This window comes from Canis aureus, chromosome 15, assembly GCF_053574225.1.
Source record: "Canis aureus isolate CA01 chromosome 15, VMU_Caureus_v.1.0, whole genome shotgun sequence".
In the NCBI taxonomy this organism is placed as follows: Eukaryota; Metazoa; Chordata; class Mammalia; order Carnivora; family Canidae; genus Canis; species Canis aureus.
The window spans coordinates 50,786,181-50,813,527 of NC_135625.1; the positions used below are offsets into that span (position 1 = coordinate 50,786,181).

Consider the following 27,347-nt stretch of genomic DNA (forward strand, 5'->3'; position numbering starts at 1 on the left):
TTCTCTGACCTCCTGCTGGGTCTCCACCCGCGGGACCCGGACCGGCCCCGGACCCGCAGGGACAGAGCCCTGGTCCTCCCCGAGTGGGGGCAGGCTCCCTTCTGGAGTGGGACCGGCCCAGGGGGGACCCACGCAGCCCCACGGTGGCCACGGCGCCTCGCCCTCCCCTCGGGGCAGCCGCCTTGCAGGGGCGGGAGGGCCGACCGCCAGCGCCCCCCCCGAGGGTGTCGCGGCCCTCGGCGCCCCGCTGCGGTCCCTCCCTGCGAACGCTCTGCCCCGCGGTTCCGTCTGACAAGGGCCGTGTTCCCCCCGGAAAGCCGCCTCGGGAAGGTCTCCGCCCACGCGCTCGGCCTCCCGCGGCGGCGCCCGGACCCCGGGGCGGGGGGGGGGGGGGGGGCGCAGGGGGCCGAGGCCACCGTGCCCGAGGGTGCGGCGAGCGACGCGGGCGGCCGGGGCGGTGCAGCTCGCGGCTCCTCCGCGCGGCTCCTCCGCGCGGCCCTGGGTCACGGCCGTGGTGACGTGGGCCGTGGTGACGCGCGCCCGTGCGCCGCCGCCGTGGCCCGCCCGCAGCACCGAGGCCCCCGGTGTCCTGCCGCGCGAAGGGAACGGCGGGGGCGGGGGCGTGGGCGTGGGCGTCCCTCCCGCCCCGCCTCCCCCGAGCCCGCGGCCCGGGCCCCCGGGACACACGGACGCTTGGCACCTCCGCGTGACTCCAGCGGCTGTGAGTGTTTGAATGAAAATAGCCGCGTTAATCCCGGGGCAGGGGAAGACGGGCCCTGGCGGGTGTGTGGGGAGCGAGGCCGGAGGCCCGCCGCGGCCCTGGCTCTGGGCTGGGAAGCGCGGGCTGGCCTCGTCCCCCACGGTCGCCCCCCCGCGGGCCGGCGGCGGCGACGGGAGCTCAGGTGCGCCCTGTGTGCGTGGCCTTGGCAGCCTTGGTTTGACGGCTTCATTCCTCGTGACGCTGAAGTTTTCCTAGAAATTTCGGTCCTAGCACACCGAGCTTCCAGTAGCGCCACCTGCCACTCCTGTCACCTACTTCTGGGCCCACTTCACTGATGGGTCTTTGCTCCTGGTGACAGGTCACATTTTCCTGCCTTTTCCATGTCTGGCATTTTTTCTCGGATTCCAGAATTTGTGCTTCTATGCTGTTGGGCGCTGAATTGTGTTGCATTCCTTTCTAGCGTTTGGTAGACTTCATTGTGGCGGCGGCTGAGGATCAGTTTCTTCTTTTCAGAGCTTGTTCTTGACACATTTTTAGGACGAACTTACTTTATTTATTCAAAGGTCTTCCTTCGGCATGAGCACGCTGGGGGAGGGGCGGGGAGGGGGGGGAGGGGCTCCCAAGCACACCCCCAGCTGAGCGCAGAGCCCGCCCCGGGGCTCGGTCTCACACCCCTGCGATCGCGACCTGAGCCAAGGTCCAGAGTCCAGAGCCGCTCAACTGAATGAGGGCGGCGGGGGCCGCGGCCTGGCGCCTGCCACCTGCTCCCGGGGCGCCGCTCCCAGTCGGGGACACAAGAGGGTGGAAGCGACACGAGGACGACGGAGTGAAAGCCCGCCCCGCGGGGCGCACACCGCGGGCACGCGCCGGGGAGAGGCCGGTTGGGCCCGTGGCTGGGCTACGGCCTTGGGGGACCCCGCGGCGCCTGGGCATCCCTGGAACCTGCTGTCGCCGTGGCCTGTTCCCGCGGGCCTCAGGGCGTCAGCTGGGCCTGAGGACGGGCCCCGGGCGGCGGCCTCCTCTCTGCACCCCGGGCTCGGCCGCGGCCGCCCCTCCCCGGCGCCTGCCAGCCTGGGCCCGGAGGCTCGTGCGTGTGCGGGCCTGGCGGGCGGGCCAAGCCGGATCCTGCCACTCCCGCCCCGACGGGAGAACTTTGCTCACGTCCTTTGGACTCAGAATTTTCCTTCCTGTCAAACTATTTCCTTTCAAGGCATTGCGGGTCCTGTTTCTTCACCCTGTTTCTGTGTGTGTTTGTTAAGATGTTATTTATTTATTCCTGAGAGACCCAGGCGGAGGGAGCAGCAGGCTGCACGCGGGGAGCCCGACGCGGGGCGCGGGGCGCGGGGCGCGGGGCTCGGTCCGGGACCCGGGGTCGCGCCGGGGCTGAAGGCGGCGCTGCACCGCCGAGCCCCCCGGGCTGCCCTTCACCCTGGGTTTCATTCCTAATCTCTCAACCGTATTTTTAAGATTTCTAATGCCTGCCTGAGCCCTGCCACGCCTCCGAGTCGTCAGATTGGGCTTTCGATTGTCACCCCCTGTGACTCCGTGCCCCTCGGCTCGGGTCCCGGCCCCGCGGGGCGGACTCTCACTCCGCCGACTGGGAGCGGCGCCCGCGGTCACCGCGCCTGCCGCCCCTTGCCCGAGCGGGGCAGCCCGGGCGTAAGCGGAGGCGGGAGGAGCGCCGCGGAGAGTGGGGGCCGGGACCCGAGCGGCGGGGCGGGAGACGGGTTCATCCGACGGGCTGAGCACCCAGCGGGGCCCGGCGCTCGGGGCTCCCTGCCTGCGCCCCCGACTTGCGCGGCGCTCTGCGCTTAGGGGTCCACGGCCGCCCTGAGGCTGTCGTGAGCGGCGGACATTTGGTCTCTATCCCCATTTCGGGCCCGGAGCCCCCGACGCGCCGGGCCCCTGGCTGTGGGGACGCGGCCGCCGCCGCCGCCGCCCGCTCGGGGCTCCTCCTCCGGACACAGGCCTCACGGGGCGCGCCCTCCGCCGTGTCAGGGACGGAAGCTGCCTTGTGGCTTCATGACCTTGAAAACGCCCCCGCGGGCTGGGTCCGGCGTCGGCTCCGCTCGGCTCCGCGGCGGCAGGTGCCAGGCAGGGCGCGCTGCGCTCCGGGCTGCGCTTCCCTCCTGACGACGACCCTGAAACGCCTTTTCTTTTTCTTTTTCTTTCTTTTTTCTTTTTCTTTTTTTTTCTTTCGTTTTTTCTTTTCTTTCATTCCTTTCTTTTTTTCTTCTCTTTCTTTTTTTTTTTTTTGAACATTTATTCATGAGAGACAGAGAGAGGCAGAGACACAAGCTGAGGGAGGCTCCTTGTGGGGAGCCCGATGCAGGACTCGATCCCGGGACCCCGCGGTCACGTCCTGAGCTGAAGGCCGATGCTCAACCCCTGAGTCCCCCGGACGTTCCTCAACTCTTACACTTTCATGTTTTTTATGCTATTGTAAATTGCAATTACAATAACCATTTTTTTTCCCATTTTAAACTGTTCATTTGTATAGAAGTACAATCGTATGTTTACCTTTTATTTTGTGGTCCTGATAGACTCCCTGTGTTTAGTAGTATTTTTGAAAACTCCCCATGACTTTCTAATGTTGATTATGGTCTGCAAATACACTTTTATTTTTCAGTGAATACACTATATAATTGCCTGCTGCACTGGCTAACACCTTCACTAAAAATGTTGAATGGAAGTCGTAAAGACAGGCATCCTTGGTTTGTTCCAAATCCAGGTTTCTTTTTAAGATTTATTTATGATAGCGAGGCAGCATGAGTGGGGGGAGGGGCAAGCAGACCCCCCCACCCCACCCCCAATCTCCCCCGTCCTCACAGGAAGCCTGATGTGGGGCTCAGTCCCAGAACCCTGGGACGGTGACCTAAGCTAAAGGCATATATTTAACCCAATGAGTCACCCAGGCACTTGTTTTTTAATAATGAGCCCACCTAGTTTTTTTCATAGATGCCTTTTATTAGGTTGAAGACTTTTCCTGGTTTGCTAAGTTCTTTTTGCAAATAGGTGTTGATTCCTGTCAAATGTTTTTCTGCAAGATCATATGCCTTTTCTCCTGCATTAACATCATAAACTACATTGATTCTCTTATGTGAAAGGAACCTTGTGTTCCTGGGATAAAACCCACTGGTTCATAATGTATCATCCTTTTTACATACTGCTGGGTTTGACTTTGCTGGGTTAGTATTTTATAAGGAAATTTTGCTTCTATATTTATGAAGGATATTGCTCTTAAGTTTTCTGGTGTATTCATTGCTAAATGAATAGTTAAGTCTTGCTCATAATATCAAAAATTTATACAAGTTTTCTAGAAGTGGTGGTATAATATTGGTATAATTTTTTCTCCACTGTTTGATCGAATTCATTCGTGAAACCATCTGTGCCTGGAGTTCTCTTGTGGAAAGGTTTTTAAACTACAAATTGAATTTATTTAATAGCTGTAAGGCTATTCAGGTTGTCTATTTCTTCAGAGAAGCTGAGTAATTTATTTCCAGTATCTGCCCGTTTTATTTAAACCATCAAATTTACTGGCATAAACTTGGGCATAGTTATCCCCTGGCTGCAAAACTGAGCATCTTCCACGTCAGAGTGATACTTTTGTTAAAACTGATAAACCTAAAAAAAAAAAAAAAAAAAAAAAATTTTTATAAACCTGTATCCTATCATCACCCAAAGTCCAGAGTTTACATTAAGGTTCACTCTTGGTTTTTTTTTTTTTTTTTTCACTCTTGGTTTTGTATAGTGAATGGCTTTTGACTGACGTATGACTTATACCCACCTTTATAGTGTCATACATAATAGTTTTATTGCCCTAAAAATCCTCTCTGCTCTATTCCCCTCTCCCTCCCCTGACCCGTGGCAACCACTGATCTTTTACTGTCTCCATGGTTTTCCCTTTTCCAGAATGTCACAGAGGTGGAATCATACAGTAAGCAGAAACTCTGTTGCTGGACCGTCAGGTAAGAGTAGGTTTGGTTTCATAAGAAACTGCCAAAGTCCTTCAGAAGTGGCTGCACCATTTTGCATTCCCACCAGCAACGAATGATAGTTTCCATTGCTTTTTCATCCAATCCTTTTTAACATCTGTAGAATCTCTAGTGATGTTACCACTCTCATTCCTGATGTGGATAATTCATGTCTGTTTTTGGTTGGTTTTTGATGAGGTTTGTCAGTTTGTTTTTTTAAGATTCTATTTATTTATTCATGAGGGACACAGAGAGAGAGGCAGAGACACAGGCAGGGGGAGAAGCAGGCTCCATGCAGGGAGCCCGATGCAGGACTCGATCCCAGGACCCCGGGATCACGACCTGAGCTGAAGGCAGATGCTCAACCACTGAGCCACTCAGGCATCCAGAGGTTTGTCAGTTTTATAGTTACTTTTATTTCTTAAAATGAGGTATAGTTGACACACAATGTTACATTACAGGTGTGTAACACAGCGACTTGGACAAGTCTGTACATTAGACTGTGCTCACCACAGGCAGAGTCCTATCTGTCACCATAAAAGGCCATGACAAGACCACTGGCTATGTTCCCTACACTGTACCTTTCATCCTCATGACTCACTCATTCCGTAACTGAAAGCCTGTACCTCCCACACTCCACCCATTTTGTCCATCCCTCCAACCTCCCTCTTCTCTGGAAACTATTAGTTCTATTTTCTTTTCTTTTTTTTTTATGGGTCTGTTTCTGCTTTGTTTCTTCATTGTTTTAGATTCCATATAAAAGTGAAATTGTGGTATTTCTCGGATTTCACAACATAGTATCCTCTAGGACTATTCTTGTTCTCACAAATGGAAAGATCTCATTCTTTTTTTTTTTATGGCTGAGTAATATTCTATTGTATATACACGCACATCTTTATCCATTCATCTATTGATGGACACTTGGGCTGCTTCCATATCCTGGCTATTGTAAATAATATTGCAATAAACATAGAGGAGAATATACCTTTTTGAATTAGTGGGTTTTGTTTTCTTTGGGTGAATACCCAGTAGTGGAATTACTAGATTCTAATTTGGTATTTCTAATTTTATATGGTATTTCTAATTTTAAATTTTTAAAAGATTTTATTTATTTATGAAAGACACAGAGGCAGAGACCCAGGCAGAGGGAGAAGCAAGCTCCATGCAGAGAGTCCGATGTGGGACTTGATCCCAGGACCCCGGGACCATGACCTGAACCAAAGGCAGATGCTCAGCCGCTGAGCCACCCACGTGCCTCTTAATAATATTCTTCATGGGTATCTTTACATTTGTTTCACTTCGGTGATGTTCATGATCCAGCTTTGATTTTTTTCTATTTTTGTTTTCCATTTCATCCATTTCTATTCCGACATTTGTTTCTTTGCTCTTCTTGTTTCCTTTTTCTATTTTAAGGTGGAAGCTTAAGTCCTTGACTTTAATTAAGCTTTTATCCTTTTCTGCTAGCTGCACCCTTCAGTCTTTGGTCGGTTATATTTTCATTTTCAGGCAGTTCAAAACAGCTTTATAACTCCTTTGACCTGCAGGATATTAGAAAATGTGTTACTGGTAGATTTTTCAAATATTTGAAGATTTTCCAGGTATGTTATTATTGACTTCCATTACTGTTGGTTTCTAATATAATTTGCACAAGTTGGATTTGTATGAATTTATTGAGAACATCTCAGAACATGACCTATCTTGGTATGTTTCACGTGTAATTGAAAAGAAGGCATTATTCTATCTGGTCTTGTCAGGTAGAATGTTCCATGATCGATAATCATGTCAAGCTGGAGGACAGTATCATCAAGCCTTCTATATCCTACCTGATTTTTTTCTACTTTATTTCATCAATTATTGAGAGGTATGTTGAAATTTTACTACAGTTGTAAATTATGTTTTTCTATGCAGTTCTTTTTTTTTTTTTTTTTTCTTAGATTTTATTTATTGATTGATGAGAGACACAGAGAGAAAGAAAGAGGCAGAGACACAGGCAGAGGGAGAAGCAGGCTCCATGCAGGGAGCCCGATGTGGGACTCGATCCCGGGGCTCCAGGATCACGCTCCTGGCTGAAGGTGGTGCTAAACCTCTGAGCCACCGGGGCTGCCCTTCTATGCAGTTCTATTGGGTTTTGTGGCAGGTACTTTGAAGTTCTGTTATTCAGTATTATAATGTTGGGATTATTTCCTCTAATGGACCCTTTCCATCCCTAGTAATGTTCTTTGCTTCAAAATCTTTGTAATATTAATAGAGCTACTTCAGATGTCTCTCAATTAGTGTCCCACGTGCATATATTTCACCATATTTGTGTCTTCATATTTAAAGTGAGTTTCATGGGGCACTTGCACGGCTTAGTTGGTGAAGTGTCTGCCTGTAGCTCAGGTCAGGGTCCCAGGATCCTGGGATCGAGCCCCACTTCAGGCTCCCGGATCAGCAGGGAGTCTGCTTCTCCTTCTCTGTTCACCCCCTTCGCCACCCCCGCCTTGTGCACACACTCTCTCAAATAGATAAAATCTTTAAAAAAAAGTTTCTTGTATGCAGCATGCAGTTTAATCTGCCATCTTGCTGCTTTCTGTATGGACCATTTGGTCTTCGAAGTTGAATTACAAAAGATAAAATATAGAATATATTATTCTCCAACATTTTTCTAATATGGTGCTTTGCAGGTTAAGATAAAATAACTGAGAAAGTACCCTTTAAGACTGTGTCTCCTCTGAGATGCAATTTTGGCAGGAAAAACCCTTCCCATAATATTTGGACATCTTCAGTATGCAAAGGTGACTCCTAAATTTGTATTTTTGTTTTTTCATTATGAAAAATCATGTTCTCTGTATTAAGAGTCTGTTTCTTGGTTTGGCTTTTTTCCTTTGCTCATTTGTTTTTAAATTCCATATAAGTGAGATCATATATCTTTCTCTGGACTTTTTAAAGATTTATTCATGAGAGACGGGGGGGGGGGGGGGGGAGGCAGAGACATAGGCAGCAGGAGAAGCAGGCTCCCTGCAAGGAGCCCGATGCAGAACTCGATCCTAGATCCCAGGATCAGGACCTGAGCCGAAGGTAGATGCTCAACCACTAAGCCACCCAGGTATCCCTCTGGACTTTTTTCACTTAGCATTATATTCTCTAGCTCTACATGTTGTTGTAAATGGCAAGATTTCATTCTTTTTCTTAATGGCTGAATAATATTTCATTGTATGTGTGTGTATAAACTTTGTTATATATACACACAGACATCTTTTTAATTCATCTATTAGTGGACACTTGGGCTGCTTCCATAGTTTGGCAATTATAAATAATGCAGTAAACATAGGGGTACATATATCTCCGAATTGTTTTTGTATTTTTGGGTAAATACCCAGTAGTGTGATTACTGGATCACAGGGTAGTTCAATTTTCCAAGGAACCTCCATACTATTTTCCACAGTGGCTGCACCAGTTTGCATTCCAATTAATAGTGCAAGAGCACATCCTCACAAACATTTGTCGTTTCTTGTATTTTTGGTATTAGCAATACTGACAGGTGTGAAGTGATAGCTCATCGCGGTTTTGATTTGCATTTCCTTGATGATGAGTGATGTTGAGCTTCTTTTCCCGTGTCCATTGGCTGTCTGGATGTCTTCTTTGGAAGAATGTGTCTTCTGCCCATTTTTAATTGCATTGTTTCTTGATGTTAAGTTCTTTATATATTCTGAGTACTAATGCTTTATCGGATATGTTATTTGCAAATATCTTCTCCTATTCTGTAACTTGCCTTTTATTTCTTTTGCTGTGCAGAAACCTTTTATTTTGATGTAGTCACAATTTTTTACTTTAATTCCTTTGCCTCAGCAGACTGTAGCTATAAAAATATTATGACCAATGTCAGAGAAATTACTGCCTATGCTCTCTTCAAGGATTTTTATGGTTCTAGACCTAGACCTATAGCTGTAAAATGATTATATACTTAGGTCTTTAATCTACTTTGACTTTATTTTTGTATATCGTGAAAGAAAGTGGTCCAGTTGCATTCTTTTGCCTGTAGCTGACCAGTTTCCCCAACACCATTTGAGGAAAAGACTTTTTCCATTATATTTATTCCTACTTTGTTGAAGATTAATTTCCCATATAATTGTAGGTTTACTTCTGTGTTTTCTAGTCTCTTCCATTGATCTATGTGTCTATTTTTATGCCAGTACCATATTGTTTTAATTACTACCACTTGTAATAGAACTTAAAATCTAGAATTGTGATGCCTCTGATTTTTTCAAGACTGTTTTGGTTATATGCGGTCTTTTATAGTTCCATACAAATTTTAGGATTGTTTGTTCTAGTTCTGTGACAAATGCTTTGGTTATTTTGATAAAAAAGATTGCATTAAATCTGTAGATTGCTTGAGGCAGTATGGACATTTTAATATTTGTTCTTCCAATCCATGAGCATGGGATGTCTTTCCACTTCTTTGGATCATCTTGAACTTTGTGTTTTATAATTTTCAGAGTACAGGTCTTTTTTTTTTTTTTTTTTTTAAGATTTTATTTATTTATTCATGATAGTCACACAGAGAGAGACAGAGAGGCAGAGACACAGGCAGAGGGAGAAGCAGGCTCCACGCACCGGGAGCCCGATGTGGGATTCGATCCCGGGTCTCCAGGATCACGCCCCGGGCCAAAGGCAGGCGCCAAACCGCTACGCCACCCAGGGATCCCATAGAGTACAGGTCTTTTATCTCTTTGGTTAAGTTTATTGTTTTGGGTGCAATTGTAAATGGGATTTTCTTAATTTCACTTTTTGTCGCTTCATTATTAGTGTATAGGAATGCAACAGATTTCTGTACATTGACTTTGTATCTTGTAACTTTACTGAATTCATTTATCAGTACTAGTGGGTTTTTTGGTGGTCTGAGATCTATCTTCTGCGATCCTGACCTCTATACCCAAATGCCAGCTTTAGTGAACTTACAGACATTCAGTGTCAAATTCACACAGTTCAAGCTAAAGAATGGTGCTGTGCCCTCGCTTATTGGTTCGTTAGCCGAACCAAGTATCCTGTTCACCGTATGACACACACAGCACAACGCAGATCAGAAACCCCAACACAAGAAAAGCAGACAAAAAGTCCCATGTAAATCATCAAAAGGATCCTTTATTTTAAATGTCGATAGTACCATATTTCACCAAAATAATTTATAATAGTTAACTGCCTCTTAAATATATAATCTTATAAATGAGGCCTTCTGAAGTTAAAAGTAATGTGGATTCAGTTTGTTTGAAATTATTTTGGACATGATAATTGAAGTAAAAAAATTTGTTTCCTATGAAGTCCTTCTAAAAAAGGAAACCATCACAAGTTCCTGATCAGACAAATGCCATTCTATTATTAAAGGGATTAAAAAGCATAAATAAGTTTGAACAGAAATGTCAATCTCCTGGGTTTGGCCTGTCCAAACCTGACCCTTTATAGAGTTAAAATTGTAGTCTACTTTCTTACCATAAGCAAGAAATTCCTTAGCAGCTCAGAAATGATGTTAATGTCTTGGTAAATCAGATTTCCTCATTTTCTGATGATCACTCTGTGCTCCAGTCTCTAGTATATCTGTCATCTCATCCTCTCAAAAATGGTTCTATTTAAACAGGAAATCAGGGATTTTCTTGTACCAGCAACTTCTCAAGCCTCACAGCTCACAGATGAGGTGAACACTGAGGAATTACCATGCTAGCCACAGCGTCCACTTTAGCTTTCCAGATGCCACTGTTGTGATGAGGAGCCATCACAGATTGCCATCGCAACGTAGCCTTTGTGACTCAGTGGATCGACCACTTTCAGGCACTGTCCAACGGACACCTGGTATAGCCGATTACTCTTCTGAAAAAAGGTAGCAAGAAAAATATACCAGTTAATTGCTTTAACTTAAAAAAAAAACTTATGCCATAATGTAGTAGAGAAGAAATCCAGGAGAGGTGTGGACTATTTCAGATGTTTTGCTTGCTTAAGGGATACTACAAACTCAGAATGAACTTCTACAAGGGGGACCAGGAGTGCACTTGCCACACTTAGCTCTGTCTGCTTCCTCACACACTCCCATCCTCACTAGCAAGCTCCTCACCCCAAAGGTCCACTGCTGGGATCCTCCTGACCCGTGGCACTTCATGAGTCGTGGTGGGTCTGACGAGCGAGTTTCTGACATATCCAGGCAAAGGAGGTTATTTAAAACCAACTCGTGCTCTTCGTTATAAATCCAAATCTAAGGAAGAAAATCAAAGATCAAAATCAAAGATCCAGGTTCTGCTTTAGATTTTGAAATTCAGACGTAGCACAGGTCACGTATCTGTGGAAGAAGAATGGGGTTATTCTACATGATTGCATAAAGCAGGGAAAGACCAATGAACCTGAGTTACATGCTTATCTGAAAATGGAAGGAATGAACAAACACAGGAAAAAGGAGTGCAGTCCCCGGAAGAAACCAAAACAATGGTTAACTTGTTCTTTGAACTTAATGTAACTGACTGAATTAACTGAGCACACAATTGTAGACATTTTCTAATGCTAGATTTCACAATCCTACAGTGGTCTGCATCCCTAGATGGGCCTGCGGGCTTGGCCTTCTGCAGACAGGAACTCACAGGCATCCCAGTCAGACGTCCCTCATCTGCTGGGCAGCACTGCTGTGCAGGAGCCGGTATATCACATTGTCCTAGGGGACGTTATACTCTAATCCCAGATCATCCCCCACAGCATTTGGGCTGGGATCATTTCCTCTGTGGGCCCAGAAGCAGGTTTTCTCTAGATGCACAGATCTTGCAGGATAGTCTTCTCTGTGGCCTAACATCGGCTGAGCAGGACAAGTGCAATGAAGAGCTTACTCTCCAATTGGTACCATCACTAAATTTTGTTTCTGAATTATTTTACTCTTTAGTATTTTTACCTCCAGGCCCAAAATGTATGTGTGCTGTCTCCATTAACATGAAGAGTTCTATGAATAGAATTTTCTACAACGATGCTAGTATTTTATAACCTGTGTTGTCCAACATGGGAGCCACATGTGGCTACCACCATCAGGACAAGTCTGCATGATCCCAACACAGTAGAAACAGGAGAATGTAATTCCATCTCCTCAAATCTCTTCCATTTTCTGGAAGAAATCTCAGTGACCTCATCCCGTTGTGACATAAGCCACTGAAGCATCATTACAATTGAACACCCCAGTGCCCAGGACCCTTCCAGACACCTGGGTATGACACCTCTCATACCCAGACACAGCACAAGACCCCTTTTAAATCCTGTTTTCCAGTGTGGACAACACCTTCCATACTGTGCAAGCTCTGCTAGAAACAAAAAGTCTTCGGGCAGCCCCAGTGGCGCAGCAGTTTAGCGCCACCTGCAGCCCGGGGTGTGATCCTGGAGACCCAGGATCGAGTCCCACATCGGGCTTCCTGTGTGGAGCCTGCTTCTTTTTTTTTTTTTTTTTGTGGAGCCTGCTTCTCCCTCTGCCTGTGTCTCTGCCTCTCTCTCGCTCTCTCTGAATGAATAAATAAATCTTTAAAAAAAAAATAAATTTATTTAAATAAATAAATCTTTAAATAAAAATAAATAAAATTTCTTCTATGAAATTTCAGAGGACACAGGCTACCCATCATTTTTAGTCTTGAGTGACACAATCTCCACCACTCAAATGGAAATGAAAATTACCTCCCTGTGATGTACTTAGCACTGAGGTTCTACAGGCTTGAGGTTCTACACCTAGGAGGTTAGACTACTGTTATCAGATACAAGTAGTCTCAAATTACAGTTCCAAACTCATGCAAGTTTTTGGCTTATTTTTAGGTCTACTTTAACACCACTGAAAAGGTTATGAGAATACAAACATTATGCGAATGAAATGAACCTATTATTTTGTTGTAGTTTCTTCCGATGGACTAAGACTCAGAGAAATTTGATTTTAGAGAAAACTCTACAAAAGATACTACCTTATCTACTGTAGCATTAATATTCTTGCCCAGAGGGACACTAAACTTCCTTTGCCACTTCTAACCTTCAATGAGCTTTTGATTCATTGTTAGGAGCATTATTTGTACTTTGCAGTTACAAACATTGAGCAAAGGTAGGAAAAAATATACAAAGGAGACAAAAATAGTTGTATTACATGAGCTCTAAAGTCTTTTCCAACTTAACCCATATCATCTAAGGAAAGTGCGATTAAAATCTTCAGTCTTCTCTGCCCTCCTCCTTCGGGACCGCCAGCAAGTTCCCTTCACTGAAGGACACTTTCCCAGGACTGGCTGAGCCCAGAGGCATCACTCACCTGAGTTGGGTCACTGTAGTCACACGCTTTAAGCACCACCAGGCCTCCTTTCTGACTTGGGCGGCCCTGGGCCACCAGACACTTGTTAGTCTGGAGGTGATAGAGCTGTAAAATGAGAGAATGCTCTTCTCAGAAGACATCTTAGAATGTTAGATAAGGTGGTTTTAGATGAAATGTGAAAATACTATTCCAAGCTCTGAATATCAAAGGTCATAAAAATATAAGCATTTTATTCCTAAATTCTAGCTTCAGTACATAAGGGTATCACAATAGACTTCAAGGTTACAGGCAATTTTAACAATATATGCAAGCAATGTCAAGTAGAAATTCTACCTAAAGATATAGGTTTACTAATCTGCTACAGAGCAGGAAAGAAACTAAAACATCTCTGGCCTAAAGAGCCTTAAAAGGAAATTGAGGAAATTTAAAAAAAGGTACAAACCAGACAGTGCATAACCAAATGTGATGCACATGCTAAACTGAGATAAACACAGATTAGAAATTGCAAAGGTGGGCAGCTCGGGTGGCTCAGCGGTTTAGCACCGCCTTCAGCCCAGGGCCTGATCCTGGAGACCCAGGATTGAGTCCCATGTCAGGTCAGGCTCCCTGCATGGAGCCTGCTTCTCCCTCTGCCTGTGTCTCTGCCTCTCTCTGTGTGTCCCTCATAAATAAATAAAAATATTTATTTTTTATAAACTTTTAAAAATTTATTCATGATAGACATAGAGAGAGAGGCAGAGACACAGGAGGCGGGAGAAGCAGGCTCTATGCTGGGAGCCTGACATGGGACTCGATCCCGGGACTCCAGGATCACACCCTGGGCCAAAGGCAGGCGCTAAACCGCTGAGCTACCCAGGGATCCCAATAAATAAAAATCTTAAAAAAAAAAAAAAAAAAAAGAAAGAAAAAGAAATGGCAAAGGTGAGACCCAGAAATGCAACAGAGTATCTAGTTTGGGTAAAATATTTTTTTTTAATTTTTATTTATTTATGATAGTCACACAGAGAGAGAGAGAGAGAGAGGTAGAGACACAGGCAGAGGGAGAAGCAGGCTCCATGCACCAGGAGCCCGACGTGGGATTCGATCTCGGGTCTCCAGGATCACGCCCTGGGCCAAAGGCAGGCGCTAAACCACTGCGCCACCCAGGGATCCCTGGGTAAAATATTAATGTTAGTGTTAAAGGAGCTTAGACATGCGAGGCAAGAATAATGTAAAGGACTTCAACTATATGGACAAACCCTGGTACGCATTTTTACTTAAAAAGAAAACACTTTGACTTTGTTTTTAATCTCATCAAGAGGACAAGAAGGGGAAAGTTCTAGGCTTGCTTTAGCCACTGAGGGAACACTTAGCATCATGAAAGATCCTAAGGAGCACCACCTTCTTAGTACAGAAAACAGCATCAATCAGAACATCTATACTTTCAGAAAGCAAATTCTAAGAAGTGATTCAGGAAAAAGGTATGGTTTTTATGGCTAGACCCTTAAGATTTATAGACCAGTGAAGAAATTCCTTCAGAAACAAAAGGGAACATCTACAGAAATGTGGCTGGTCATGGGTTTTCTGTGCAGCTCAGATCTTTCACTTGCTCTCTGGAGTTGTTCCCAGAGCTTTGGCCTCAACAGCAGAAAGCACCCCCATTTCTCTTTTTGTCTTCCTTTTGGAACTGGCCTTTTTTTTTCCTTTTAATTAAAAAAAAAAAAATTTGGGGGGGACTGGTCTTTTAAAATGAGTTTTATACTCACTTATAGTACCTTTATTGGTCTATTCACATTTACATCCACCTTCTTGAAACCCAGCACGTAACTTAACAGAAGTCATGTGCTATTTACTGCTGGCAGGTGAAGAATGTTAATATTAACAGTGAAGATACTAACATTTCGAAGGTCTTACTACCTGAGTGGAGGAAGCTCCCACCAAAAGAATATAATGGAAGCAAGCTAAAGTCTATCACTAAAAGAATACTGTGAGTCTAAAATGTCATTTATTATATCATACAACTTTTAATGAAGCACTTGGATGAGTTTACTTTCTTACCCTTCCACGCTGAAGGATTTTGGGGCGTTTTGGCCCTCTATTGATAAAAATGGGCTGCTGGGGTTTGGCGTTGGGCCCAGATATCTGCATCTCTGGGTAGATATTATCCAGGTACCATTTAAATGATTTACAACCCAATTTCTTCCTCAATTCAACACGCTCACTGATATTTCCATAGCTTTTGGTCCTCAGATCAGGTCTTAAGGAAAAATACTGCTCCTGAATTTTAAAAAGAGAAATGAAAAACAAGAGCATAGCTTTTTTAAAATGAGGATTATCAATTATAACCTAAGATTTAACTGAAAAAAATGGATCAGCAAAAATATTTTTCATGCCAGTGTTGTCTTGATGTTGCCAAAAAACGTCAACATAAAGTTTTCACGCAATTAGGTCCATCACTGACACTAAGACATCTTAAATACATCGCAATTTCAAAAATGGCAAAATGTAAAAACATCTCAGAATTAATGAAGCAGGCTACATGAGGGTAGCAGTTCTCTGACTCCATCAGGACTCTCTAATCTTAAAGATTACTGAAGACTCCAAGGAGCGTCTGTTCCTGTGAGTTGTATCCACTGGTACATACTTTACATACCATATGAAAAGTTAAAACTTTGTTAATTCATTAAAAATAACTCATTACCTATTAACATAAACATGCTTTGAACAATAAAAAATTTAGTGAGGATATGATATGCTTTACAATTTTACAAATCTTTTCAATGTCTGGCTACAAAGAAGTCAGCTGAATTCTCATTTCTGCATTAAACCGGTTACTATACGTTGTTTGGTTAAATATATTCTTAAAAATAAGAGTGTGAAAAAATATAGTTTAAAATGGAAGGAATACTTTTAGGAAGGAATACTTTAATAGTTTCAGAGAATTATGGCTATTTTTTTATTTTTTAAAAAAAGATTTTGTTATTTATTTGACAGGAGAGCGAGTGAGCAAGCACAAGGAGGGGGAACAGCAGAGGAAGAGGGAGAAGCAGACTCCTTCCTTGGTGAGCAGGGAGCCCAATGTCGGGCTCAATTCCAGGACTCTGAGATCATGACCTGAGCTGAAGATAGACGCTTAACCAACTGAGGAACCTAGGTGCCCCCCTTTTTTGGTATTTTACCAAAACAGTAAAATTTCATATTCCACGTTGTAGCTAACCTTTAAATCATATGATTGAGCTTTTTGTACCATTGCATTAAACTCTACTGCTCTATCTTGCTCTTTGAATGGATCTTTTACCTATCCACGATTTGAATACCACCCATGATTAGTCATTTGGAAAATACTGCTCCACTGGGTTGTGAAGTTCCAAATATTGACAAATTTCACTCTGTAATATCAAAAATTATATTCATAAATATTCCTAATCTCATCAGAAAAGCCCCTAAGTACTGGAAGTCATCAAACTCAAAGGAATGGATACAAGTTTTCCACCTGAAACAAATGTTATCAGCGGAAGAGAGAGGGCTCAGTTGGTTCACTTTTGAGAATATCTGCCAAATATCCAAATATAAATAACCATGCTTTGTGAGTCATTCTTTTACATAAAAAGTGTTCTTTGGAGAAAAGTGACCAGTTTATCTCACAACTCAACTGCGCACGTTTTCTCCTAAAACAAGCACTGTATTTCTTTCGGTGTAAATGAAAAGTGCTTTTGGTAGACTGATTCAAGCGTTTCACAGCATTCTGAGCACACTGAGATTTAACGCAACTATTTCTATTACTCAAACTGCTTTTGCAGCATCAGTGCAAAGTCAACATGGTGAAAATGGCTAATACTGTATTAACTGGACTGTGAAATCAGCTTTGACCTGGCAAACCTCCTAAAAGGGGAGCCAGGATTTACATGGGCCTATGAACCACTTTTTGAGAGCTGCTGTGAGATAATGTGACTCAAAGCTGAGGAACATGGAGAGCAAGGGAAGAGACATGCAGTGTGGCAGAAGCATGACCATGAGCCCCTACTTCTACTCCCCAAGCAGTGATCTGCTCTGTTCTCGTTATGCCCACAGCACATGGCACATACCTCCACTCCCATTTACTGCATTGGGGGGGGAGGGGTCGTCACTGTGCATTTCCATTCATCTCTGCATCTCCCAGATTCATTTAAAAAAATTAATTGTACATAAATTAATTGTACACAAATGTTCACAGCAGCATTTTCATAACTCATGAATGGATAAAATGTGCAATTCACACAATGGAATATTATTTGGCAATAAAAAAAGAATGAAATAATACTAAATGGCACAATATGGATGAACCTGAAAACATCATGCTTATTTATTACTAAAATGGTAACAAAAGACCATGTGTTATAGGACTCCATTTGTAGGAAATGTCCAGAATAGGCAAATCTAGAGAGTCAGGAAGTAGATCAGTGGTTGTCTAGGGCTGCGGGAGATGAGGGGGTGATGGTCGAAGGATATAGAGTTTCTTTTTGGGGCTGATAAAATGCTTTGTGAATTAGACCTCAATAAAGATGTTGCAAAGGAAATACCAAAAGTTATGTGCAGAAGAGAAAATGGGAAGGAATACTACATACACAGAGGCAAACAGTGGAAGTAGTGGGACTGGGACCCAGCAAAGCCCAAGGAGCAAAGAAAAGGAGCCACGTTCTCTGGGAGTCAGAGGAACAAAGACACTGAAGGGAGAAAGGATGTCTTCTGATATTGGCTGTATTTCCTTTTATAGAGTGACCACTTGGAAAACTCAAAGAAGGGTCACAACAAAAATGACAGGAAAAAGAAACATAGAAAGAGATGGCCTGAAGTATACGTCATCCCAACAGAAGTGTGCCAGAGCCATCCACAAAGGAGCAACAGCCTAGCTAACCCTTCCAACAGAGTAACTTACTCTCACCTTATATTCATCCAACCAAACATGTGCCAGCCTCAAGGAGTTGTGTGTCATGGTGTCCTGGCCTTCAGGAGAACCATATGGTCGTCTTTTTCGGAAAATGTGTCCAACTCTAGAGCAAGGGATGATGAAGAGTTTACCTCCACACATCCAAATCTGGTCAGGAGCAAAAATATGTATTAATAGTTACCTTGCATTGCTATGAAATCAATGTATACATTTTCATGAAATTAATCTTCTTAAATAGGTATTTATGACACTTTGCAAGATGTTTTATGTAACTAGCAAATACAAGAAAGTCAAAGGGTACCTTAAAAAAACAGATCTCTACGATTAAAAAGAAATTAAATTCTAAAACAATAGAATATTCTTTTTACCTCAGGTCTAAAATCACACTTACTATGTACTTTGCTGTTTTAACAGATCAAGGAATTTGAACCTCAGGACTTAGGGACAAAGAATGCTTACTGGCTGGTCCTTAAATTTCAGTTTACTGGTACTTTCTTTTTTAAAAAATTTACTTATTTATTTATTTATTTATTCATGAGAGAGAGAGAGAGAGAGAGGCAGAGACATAGGCAGAGGGAGAAGCAGGCTCCCTGGGGAAGCCCAATGTGGGACTCGATCTTAGGAGCCTGGGATCATGACCTCACCCAAAGGCAGACACTCAACTACTGAGCCACCCAGATGCCCTGGTACTTTCTTATAACATTTTTATATACAGAAATAATGAAATATACAGAGTAACTCTAGATTAAGAGACAAATGATCTTTGTTCTGGTCTAAATTTTTGCCTTTGGCCATTTGGGTTACTTTATATGGTTATTTTAGTTTTTATAGGACTCCATTACCTTATGTTCAAAATAAGACTGAACTAATGATATCTATTATTTCTTTCAACTTTAAAATTCTAAAGGTTATGTAGGAAAAATTACCTTTTTAAAAACATTTTGGTCAATACATTGCAAAAATACAGAACACATGCACAGTGGTACAGTGGTACAGTGGTACTGGTGGATGGAGTTCCACTGTGAAGCCCAGGAGCTGGGGGATGGCTAGTGAGGACATCTGCTACTGTGGAGAAGTCTGAGTTCTCTCCCTTGGTCTCGTTCTGCCCTTTACAAAGACTGTCTTCCACCCCATAGTTCCGAGTCCCAGACCCCACCCATACCACTGGCTTTCCAACTTTAGCAGCTGGAGAGGAGGATGGATTATGAGAGATTAATTTCTTCCTAAGGTTGAGGGACTTGTGTATATTAAAGGATTCTGCTAGCTACTTCTGAAAGTGGAATGGGTAGCTGTTAATAATTTTCCTGGGAGAACAGGTGTGAACAAGGATGGTCTTGAGCAATCAAGGAAATCCGATCACCCTAAATATATGTCTAGGGTTAGCAAATAAGATTAATAAACTGACAAAGAACCAAACTCTAGTTTAAATGCATATTTAGACATCTGAAATTATAACCAACCGTTCACTACAACCTCCCCTTTTTAAAATTCTTATAAAATAAGCCTGCTTAAATACTTTCCACACTTTGATGGATAATTATCCACATCATAGATCACGATGAAGTAGCATCCATTAAGGACAATTTATTAACAAAAATAAAGAGAATTTATAGAAAATATGAGATTGTAGATGAAAATTATATTCTACTACACAGAACTAATTAAACATGAAAAAATTACCCGAAATGATATTTCTAAATTTTCTCCTCCCCAGATATCCATGCCACTGTCATACTGTCCAAGTTCATTGAAATAGTGTCTGTTCATGGCAAACAATCCTCCAGCCATTGTAGGCGACCTAGAAAAGGAAACAATTACTGTATCAATTCTATACAGCCAGTTATCTACTGTCTTTGTTTTTAAAAAAATTCAGCGCACCTTTGGAACATCACTAATAAAAACCAGATTAACTGTTATGAAATATATTTTACCTAATATCAGGGAATGAGCTGGGCCACATAACTGAATTTTCTAGACTTCCAATGACATACTAGACATCTGCCAAATGAAGGCTACTTTTCTAAGCATCAAAAGTACTTCTTAAATTATAACACCGTTATTAGACATACACCTGATATGAATTAATGCCTTTGGACAGTCTCACAGACCAACTGGGATAAAAACTTGGATTCTACAGCCTGCCAAGGGGAGACCAGACAAATTCTGACCTAAAACTAGTAGCTCTCAAATATGATGATTTTTGTCCCCAAATATTTCATTCATGTTCGGAAACATTTTTAGCTGTCACAGCAATTGGGTGGGGGGGAGCAGGGGCAGGGTTCTACTAGCAACTGATGGGCTGAAGCCAGGCATGCTACTACATATTCTAAAATGCACAAGAGAGCACACAAAACAGAGAAGTATCTGGCTCAAAAATGTCAATATTGCCAAGACGGAGAAACTGTTAGTGAGAGAATATGAAGACTGGCCCTCAAAGAGACACAAGCTCAGTTTCCATGAAACTGTCTCACTTCCTGAAACTGAGTTAAGGAGATGGTGGATTCTAGCGTCCCAAGCTGTCTGCTAGAAGTGAAGCAAAACCTCTCTGTAGGAAGAAAACACCATCTCAGGTAAGAATATATTTCCCTAATTTTTCATGACAGTGTCTGCCACCAAACAAAAGTAAATAAGCAAACAGGCAATCAGGAAGATAAATCACATGAAAAAAAACAAATAAACAAGAGGTTTACATAATATAGTTATTGGGCAGAGACTTTAAAATAACTGCTCAATATATGCAAAGATAAAAGACAAGATGCAGAATTTGGCAGGTAAATAGATATGATCAAAAAAGAAACCAAACTTATGCGTATCGGAAAAAAACCTCTGACAAAGAAGGAATTAAAGCAGCCAATGAGAGAGGCTGCCTTCAAAAATAAGACTTGTTGGCTTCTCACCACAAACAGTAGAGCCCAATGGTTCTCGAATAACCTTCAAAGTCCTGAGAATCTACCTACCAACCCAGAAACGGGTACCAAGTAAAATTATACTTCAAAGAAATAGTGAAATTTTACAATTTTACAAAAAGCCGGAGAGAAGTAATCACTGGAAGGTCCAGCCAAAGGAAATACATTTAAAATGTCTTCTTCAGTTAGAATGAAAATAATCCTAGATGGAAGTTTGCAGATGTGGAAAAAATAAAAAGTAACATAAAAGGGAAAACATGTGGGTAAACCTAAATGAATAATAATTAGGCCACATAAAAAACTGTCTACAGTAGAGTTACCACACACACAACCTCAATATAATCTGAGGGGAGATGGACTGGAGAATGAACATCTTCAGATCCCTGCATTGTCTGGAGTACCAAATTATGTTGCACTTTGGTAAGTCAAGGATGCAATGTTGTATTCTGAAGGGAAATCACTACAAGAACAGTCTTAAGAACACAAAACATCTAATAATGGGCTGGCAGTTGGGAACAGAAAAATAAAAAAATCCAAACTCAAGAGCAAAAGAAAGCAAGAGAGGAGGGGGAAAAAAGAACAAAGGACAGAATGCAAATAGTACCACTGTTATCATAAGCACAAAATACAATATTCAATGTAATTAAATTAAAAGGAAATTTTTCACACTGGTTAACAACAAATCATAATACAAAAGCAACTACATACTCCTTGCTAGGGACACGGCTAAATATAAGAGGCTGACAACAAAAGGAAAGCTATACAATGAAAATATTAAGACAAAGCTAGACAACCATATTAATGTCACTAATGCAAAAGTTTTACTATTCTGAAAATCTAGAATGATTTAATTCACAAGATTTAATAATTTAGTAATTCCAAATTTTCATATATCTATGACGACAGAAGACAGCCTCAAAACGTACAAAGAAAATATATAAAGAACTACAAGGAGAAACAAATACACAATTGTAGTGGGAAACTTTAATATACCATATTTAATAAGTGATAGAATGTGGAAATTAAAAAATAATAAAAGTGTAACTACAACCATCACGGTATATATTGTGTAATGTACAGAACTGAATTGCTATGCTGTGCACTTGAAACTAATATAATACTACATGTCAACTACACTTCCACAAATTTTGTTAAAGCATTAATAAAAATATGGAGTATTTGAATAATACAATAAACCTGACTGAAGTGAAATGGAATCCCATTTTTAACAACCACAGAAAATACAGATTTTCCAGGCACACAGGAACACTTAAAAAAATTATCCTGTGCTTGACCATAAAGCAAATCTCACCAATTTTCAAAGATTTAAAATCATACAGAATATTTTTTGACCACAAAAAATTAAGCTAGGAATATGTAATTGTAAAATCCTCAGATGTCTGAAAAATAATAAATGTACTGCTAAATAACTTATGGGTCAGACAGAGAAGCTGTCACTATGAAAACATTTTAAAATAAATAATAAAACATAATGTAATTTATGGCATGCAGCTAAAGGCATGATTAGAAGAAAGTTTATGTATTAGGAAAGGAAAAAGGATGAAAAATTTAAAAATCTAAACATCCAACTTAAGTTATCAACCCTGATATCATAAAAGTCAGAGAGCTCACAGAAAAACTAGAGGAAAGTGAGGAAAAGCATCAGAAGGGGCAACATAAGGAGGAGTGTCCCACGGCATCCCACAGCGCTGTCACAGCCCAAGGGCAGCTTTCTCCAAGTGCCGAAGGGAGGTGATACTGTAACACAAACACCAGCACTACCCCGCCAGGCCAGAGAGCAGGAGGCAGTGACATAAAAGAGCAAAATCTTCACTTTTCCCACGGAAAGGACCTAAAGTCAGTTTGACATTGAGAAGAGGAATATGTTCGTCATCTAGAGTGAAAGCAATGAACAGAAGACCCAGAGTAAAAAGTGCTAAGAATTAACCTCTGGGGAGAAGGACTGAGAACAGGGAGCAGAGTGTCAGCCACTCCTCATCCAAAGTTTTGTTTATTAAAAGTATTAAACAAAGAAACCAATGCCCAGCAAGAGCACTAACACTAAGAACGAGCAGCAGCCTGGGTACCGTCTTTACCTTCCCACAAAGAGCACCAGGGACAGTCCAAGAGGACGAAATGGAGTGGCTGCTGTCTGCCTCCTATCACAGGATGTGTGGCTGCAGAGACCAGAAGCATAGATAGACAGTCCTCCAGATGCAGCCCGGCTTTCCTGAGAGAGGGGAGGGTGGGTTGTGATCTACTCAGCTTCACATACTGAACTTAGCAGGAACTGCAACAGACTCTCACACAAAGCCCAAGCGTGCGGAAGATGGCCTCGCTCCCAGCAGACTACATCAGGCCCCTGGAACTGGCCCCCTCCAATGTGGGTCAGATAAGAGGGAGCTGGCAAGTCCCCGCAGGTCAGCTGTGGAGCCACCTCAGGTGCTGGGAAAACCAATCTCCTAAAGGTAAAGAGAGGCACGCCCTACAACTGGGCAGTCCCTCTTGTAAAGCTGTGGATAACAGTGCTGCTAACAGCACCATCTGTGCAACAGTAAAGAGAGACAACCGAAAACCACCCAACCTCCCCACCAACAGTAAGCTAGATAAATAAGTTCTGATTTAGTAATAGAACATGATCCTCTTTCATTGCTGTATGAAGCAGAGCCATACACTGTAACATAGATGAATTTTTTTAAGCAATGTTGAGTAAAAGAAGACAAAATGATAATGAGTCCCATAGCTTCATTTTATATGAAGTCCAAGAACAGGCAAAAACTAAACTATATTGTTTAGATAAACATAGAGAGACGGTGAAACTATAAGAAGGTGAGGAAACGACCACTGGGTCAGGGTAACGATAGCTCTAGGGGCAGGGGCTGTGACCAGAACAGGCATACAGAAGGCATCTAGGTGCTGTGTCTTGACTGGGGTGGTAGCTGCACAGGTGTTCATATTATAACCATTACTTAAATTGTGTGCATAATACATATATATGTAAGTGCACTTTTTATGTTATTTTTTTCACAAGTTAAAAAAAAGAACTGTAGGTCCAAGAATGTTAAAAAAAAAAAGAGGAAATACAAAGCTCTCTGAAATCCACATGAAAAATTTTTAAAAAACCACATAAACAGATTTGTAATAATGAGAATACAAATGAGAGTAACTCCTACACTGTGACTTGTAACTGTACTAGCAGAAATCCATCCTAAAAATCCTAATCATAGAAAAGGCTTATTTAGCAAATATTCTTCAGGCATCACTCATACTAGCAAAGGGCTGAAGGCAAGTAAATGGCAAATCCAATAAACCATGATAATCAACATAAAAAAAAAAACAAAAACAAAAACCACAGTGCATGGGGCACTCCTACCATATCCTACACAACAATTATCCCAGGATACTGTTTGTATCTGCCTGCCTTCCTAAGTGATAAATCCTTGAGAACATGAATAATTCCTAATTCACAAATCTTTCCTTAGGAGTTGGCACAGCATATAAAATTCAATAAGCACTCAAGGGACGCCTGGTTGGCTCAGCAGTTTAGCGCCTGCCTTCAGTGTGGGGCGTGATCCTGGAGACCCAGGATCGAGTTCCACATCGGGCTCCCTGCATGAACCCTGCTTCTCCCTCTGCCTATGTCTCTGCCTCCCTCTCTGTGTGTCTCTTATGAATAAATAAATATTATTTCTTAAAAAAGCATTCAAGAATTTCTAATGGACAAATTAAGCCAATACTTCTCTCCTTGCAAAGAAGGGATTCTCTTTAAATATTTTTCTCTTTTGCAAGTACTTCGATAGGAAGTACTTTTTTCAAATCAAGGAGAAATCTCACTTTATTGGTGCAGTAGCTCCTTCTGGTCCTCCCAGCTCAGAAAGGGGAACGAGATCCCACTTGAAGTGTAGCCCCCAGTTGAAACCTCCCCGCACGACAGGGGACGAGCTGTACGCGAGCGTGTCTGCACTGATGATATCAATGACAGGGCACACCACGGTCTGCTGGTCCTCCTGGATGGCGGCCAGCAAGGGCTGCAGCCACATCACATTTACTTCACAGTGGCTGTCCAGGAACACGAGGACTTCTCCTGAGGAGGCAAACAACAGAGGACCTGAGAGCGTCACAGCACTCAATTGAGGTAGGGCTGCCAGTTCAATCAGATGATGTGTTTACATGTGCCACCCTTCCAGCCCAACAATTAAACCACTACTCTAATCACCAGTCAGGAAGAGAAGAGGTTACTTAGCCAGGAATTCTGCTTCAAGCATACTGCTACAATTGAGGAACATGTGCAAATAAATTCTGATTCTCCTCAGTGAAAAGATTAAAAGTCTCACAGGAATAATTCTGTTCTTTGGACAGAAAGGTATGGAGTATGGTACAAAGACAGCAGCCACTTGTATATAGATATTTTTATTACACTTACTGCAATCATAACATTTCTAAATTTAGGGGCACCTGGGTAGTGCAACAAATTGTGTCTGACTCTTGGTTTCAGCTCAGGTCATCTGATCTCAGGGTTGGGAATCTGAGTCAGGCTCTGTGCTCAGCAGGGAGTCGGCTCGAGAGTCTCATCTTCTCCCTCTGCCCCTCCCTCCTCACTTAAAAAAAAAAAAATCTAAACTTAGGATAGATTTCCTTGCCTTGTAAACAGAGGCTAGAGAACATAATTGTTTTCACTGGTGACTCAGAAACATGACCATATTATTGATCATTGCCACAACACAGCAATTCTTTCAGGAGTGAGAGAAGCATGTACTGCTTTCACCATGTCTGTGACATGGGTTCCCTTCTCTTCTGAAGTCACTATTCAACTGTGACATTGCTCATTTCTTCTTGTATCTTCCACTTTTCCTTCCTAATTCTCCAACCCGGTTGGCTATAGCAGTTCTCATGAGCCAATGGGATATCTTTTCTTCTAGCCAGTAAAATAAAAATCATTAATGATTTTATCCTGCATTTTTAATCCCTTTTGATAAATGTGAGGAGTGCAGGTTTCTTTGACAATTCCAAATTTCTTTAATAACTTCATGGTTATTCTTAGTAACTGAGAAACTTAGAATCTTATCAAGTAGCATTATTATTATTCTAAAGGTTTATCCATAAAATGCATCAATATAGATTTTATATGAATTCCTTAAAAGCACCTACTTTAATAAGAAGCATCCTACTTCAACAGGATAGCAGAAATACATCAGGCAAGAAAGTTCTCCATGATGACAATTAGGTAAGCTCAATGCCCGTAAATGACCTCTGAGGATGTAAAAAGCATACAGCTTACCAGCTGTCCTTTATAACAGAAAGGCAAAATGCCCAGCCTGTAACTAGTCAATGTGAAGCCAATTAAATCAAAGTTCCTTTGAAGAGAAAATGTATTCATAGCTTTTCTTAATTCTAAAAATGTTACTTTTTCTGACTTAACTAAATGACGTAAGATTACGCCTGGTTATGCTGAGCCTGAGACTGACTTTCCCAAAACCGGCTTACTTCTGACAGACTCTAAACTATATCTGAACAAGGACCAACAGACCATAAAGAAAAAAACTAAATAAATAACTGCTGTTATCTGAAAAACATAAACTTTCGGTAATAATGTATTGTAATGGCATAATCTTGCCATTTCCCACAATTTTATCTCAAATCAGCCAAATCATTAAGTACTTATTTGACTAGAATTTTAAAGAAAAAAATCATAAGCCTTGAATTCCTTCTACATATGACTGTAAACTGGATGCTTGTGAATTACTTCAGTTCACTGTGGTTTAAGAGAAAGGGGGAAGAAAGTCTAAAAAATAAAGTCTCAACTATACTCAGCAAGAAGGATAACAGGTATACAGGAGGGGTAGTAGAGAGAGCAGTGCCAGCCACCATAAACCCTTGTGTTGGTCATCTTGATGCAAGGGGCACACAGGGAAGGTGGGAAATGTCACTCTGAGCCCCTGCCCCAACTTCTAGAATTCTCAAATTACCTTCATAATTGTTTTTGCTGTATTCATACACTACCTACAATATTATATACCTAATATTTTAAAACTGACTCATTTAACCTGAATAAATTTATTTTAAAAGGAAAAGTTTATCAAGATCATATGTGAAAATCAGGATCACTAACCTTACAGAAGTAACCATAAAAAAGAAATACAGGCAGCCCGGGTGGCTCAGTGGTTTAGTGCCGCCTACAGCTCAGGGCCTGATCTTGGAGGCCTGGGATCAAGCCCCATGTCAGGCTCCCTGCATGGGCCTGCTTCTCCCTCTGCCTATCTGTCTGTCTATCTGTCTGTCTCTCTCTGTGTCTCATGAATAAACAAATAAAATCTTAAAAAAAAAATACAGTGGATTCAATGTAATGTAACTGAGGACTGATCAGACATATTTTCTGCAGAAGACTAAATTTGGTATCTACTCTTTCTTTTTAAAAGGGGAGATGAGTACATGCTGAAAATGTTTTAAAGATATATTAGTAATGGAGACTTTACCTTTCATGGACTCAGAAGGATTGAGAGAGAATTTTAAAGAAAGTACCTTTATAGTTTTATATATCAATTTTAATTTTTAGTTTTATTTA

At 42.2% G+C, this 27,347-nt stretch overlaps 1 protein-coding gene and 1 long non-coding RNA gene across 36 annotated transcripts in view; one reads left to right on the forward strand and one right to left on the reverse strand.

Annotated features, from left to right (window-relative positions):
- The first annotated feature begins 555 nt into the window (after positions 1-555).
- Positions 556-27,210, forward strand: LOC144284713 (uncharacterized). 17 transcript variants are annotated; one of them, XR_013353161.1, is made up of 6 exons: positions 556-721; positions 4,634-4,689; positions 6,450-6,556; positions 10,307-10,546; positions 14,815-14,939; positions 15,947-16,224. It is a non-coding gene; the product is annotated as an uncharacterized LOC144284713 (long non-coding RNA). The 17 variants fall into 17 exon arrangements; XR_013353162.1 differs by having other exon boundaries at positions 6,454-6,556; XR_013353163.1 differs by lacking the exon at positions 556-721 and adding an exon at positions 3,421-3,435.
- GALNT11 (polypeptide N-acetylgalactosaminyltransferase 11) overlaps positions 9,790-27,347 on the reverse strand; it is a 50,933-nt gene continuing 33,375 nt past the window's right edge. For 10 of the 19 annotated variants that reach the window (XM_077849603.1, XM_077849597.1, XM_077849595.1 and 7 more), the window contains 8 exons: positions 24,620-24,893; positions 21,118-21,177; positions 19,560-19,677; positions 17,874-18,026; positions 15,011-15,229; positions 12,974-13,078; positions 10,778-10,915; positions 9,790-10,536 (listed from right to left, as the gene is read on the reverse strand). In XM_077849603.1, coding sequence (XP_077705729.1) covers positions 10,405-10,536; positions 10,778-10,915; positions 12,974-13,078; positions 15,011-15,229; positions 17,874-18,026; positions 19,560-19,677; positions 21,118-21,177; positions 24,620-24,893 — 1,199 coding nt within the window. In that variant the 3' untranslated portion in view covers positions 9,790-10,404. Of the gene's footprint in view, positions 10,537-10,777; positions 10,916-12,973; positions 13,079-15,010; positions 15,230-17,873; positions 18,027-19,559; positions 19,678-21,117; positions 21,178-24,619; positions 24,894-25,933; positions 26,036-27,347 lie in introns of those variants that run through there. The other 9 variants (XR_013353153.1, XR_013353155.1, XM_077849599.1 and 6 more) reach the window with 8 other exon arrangements.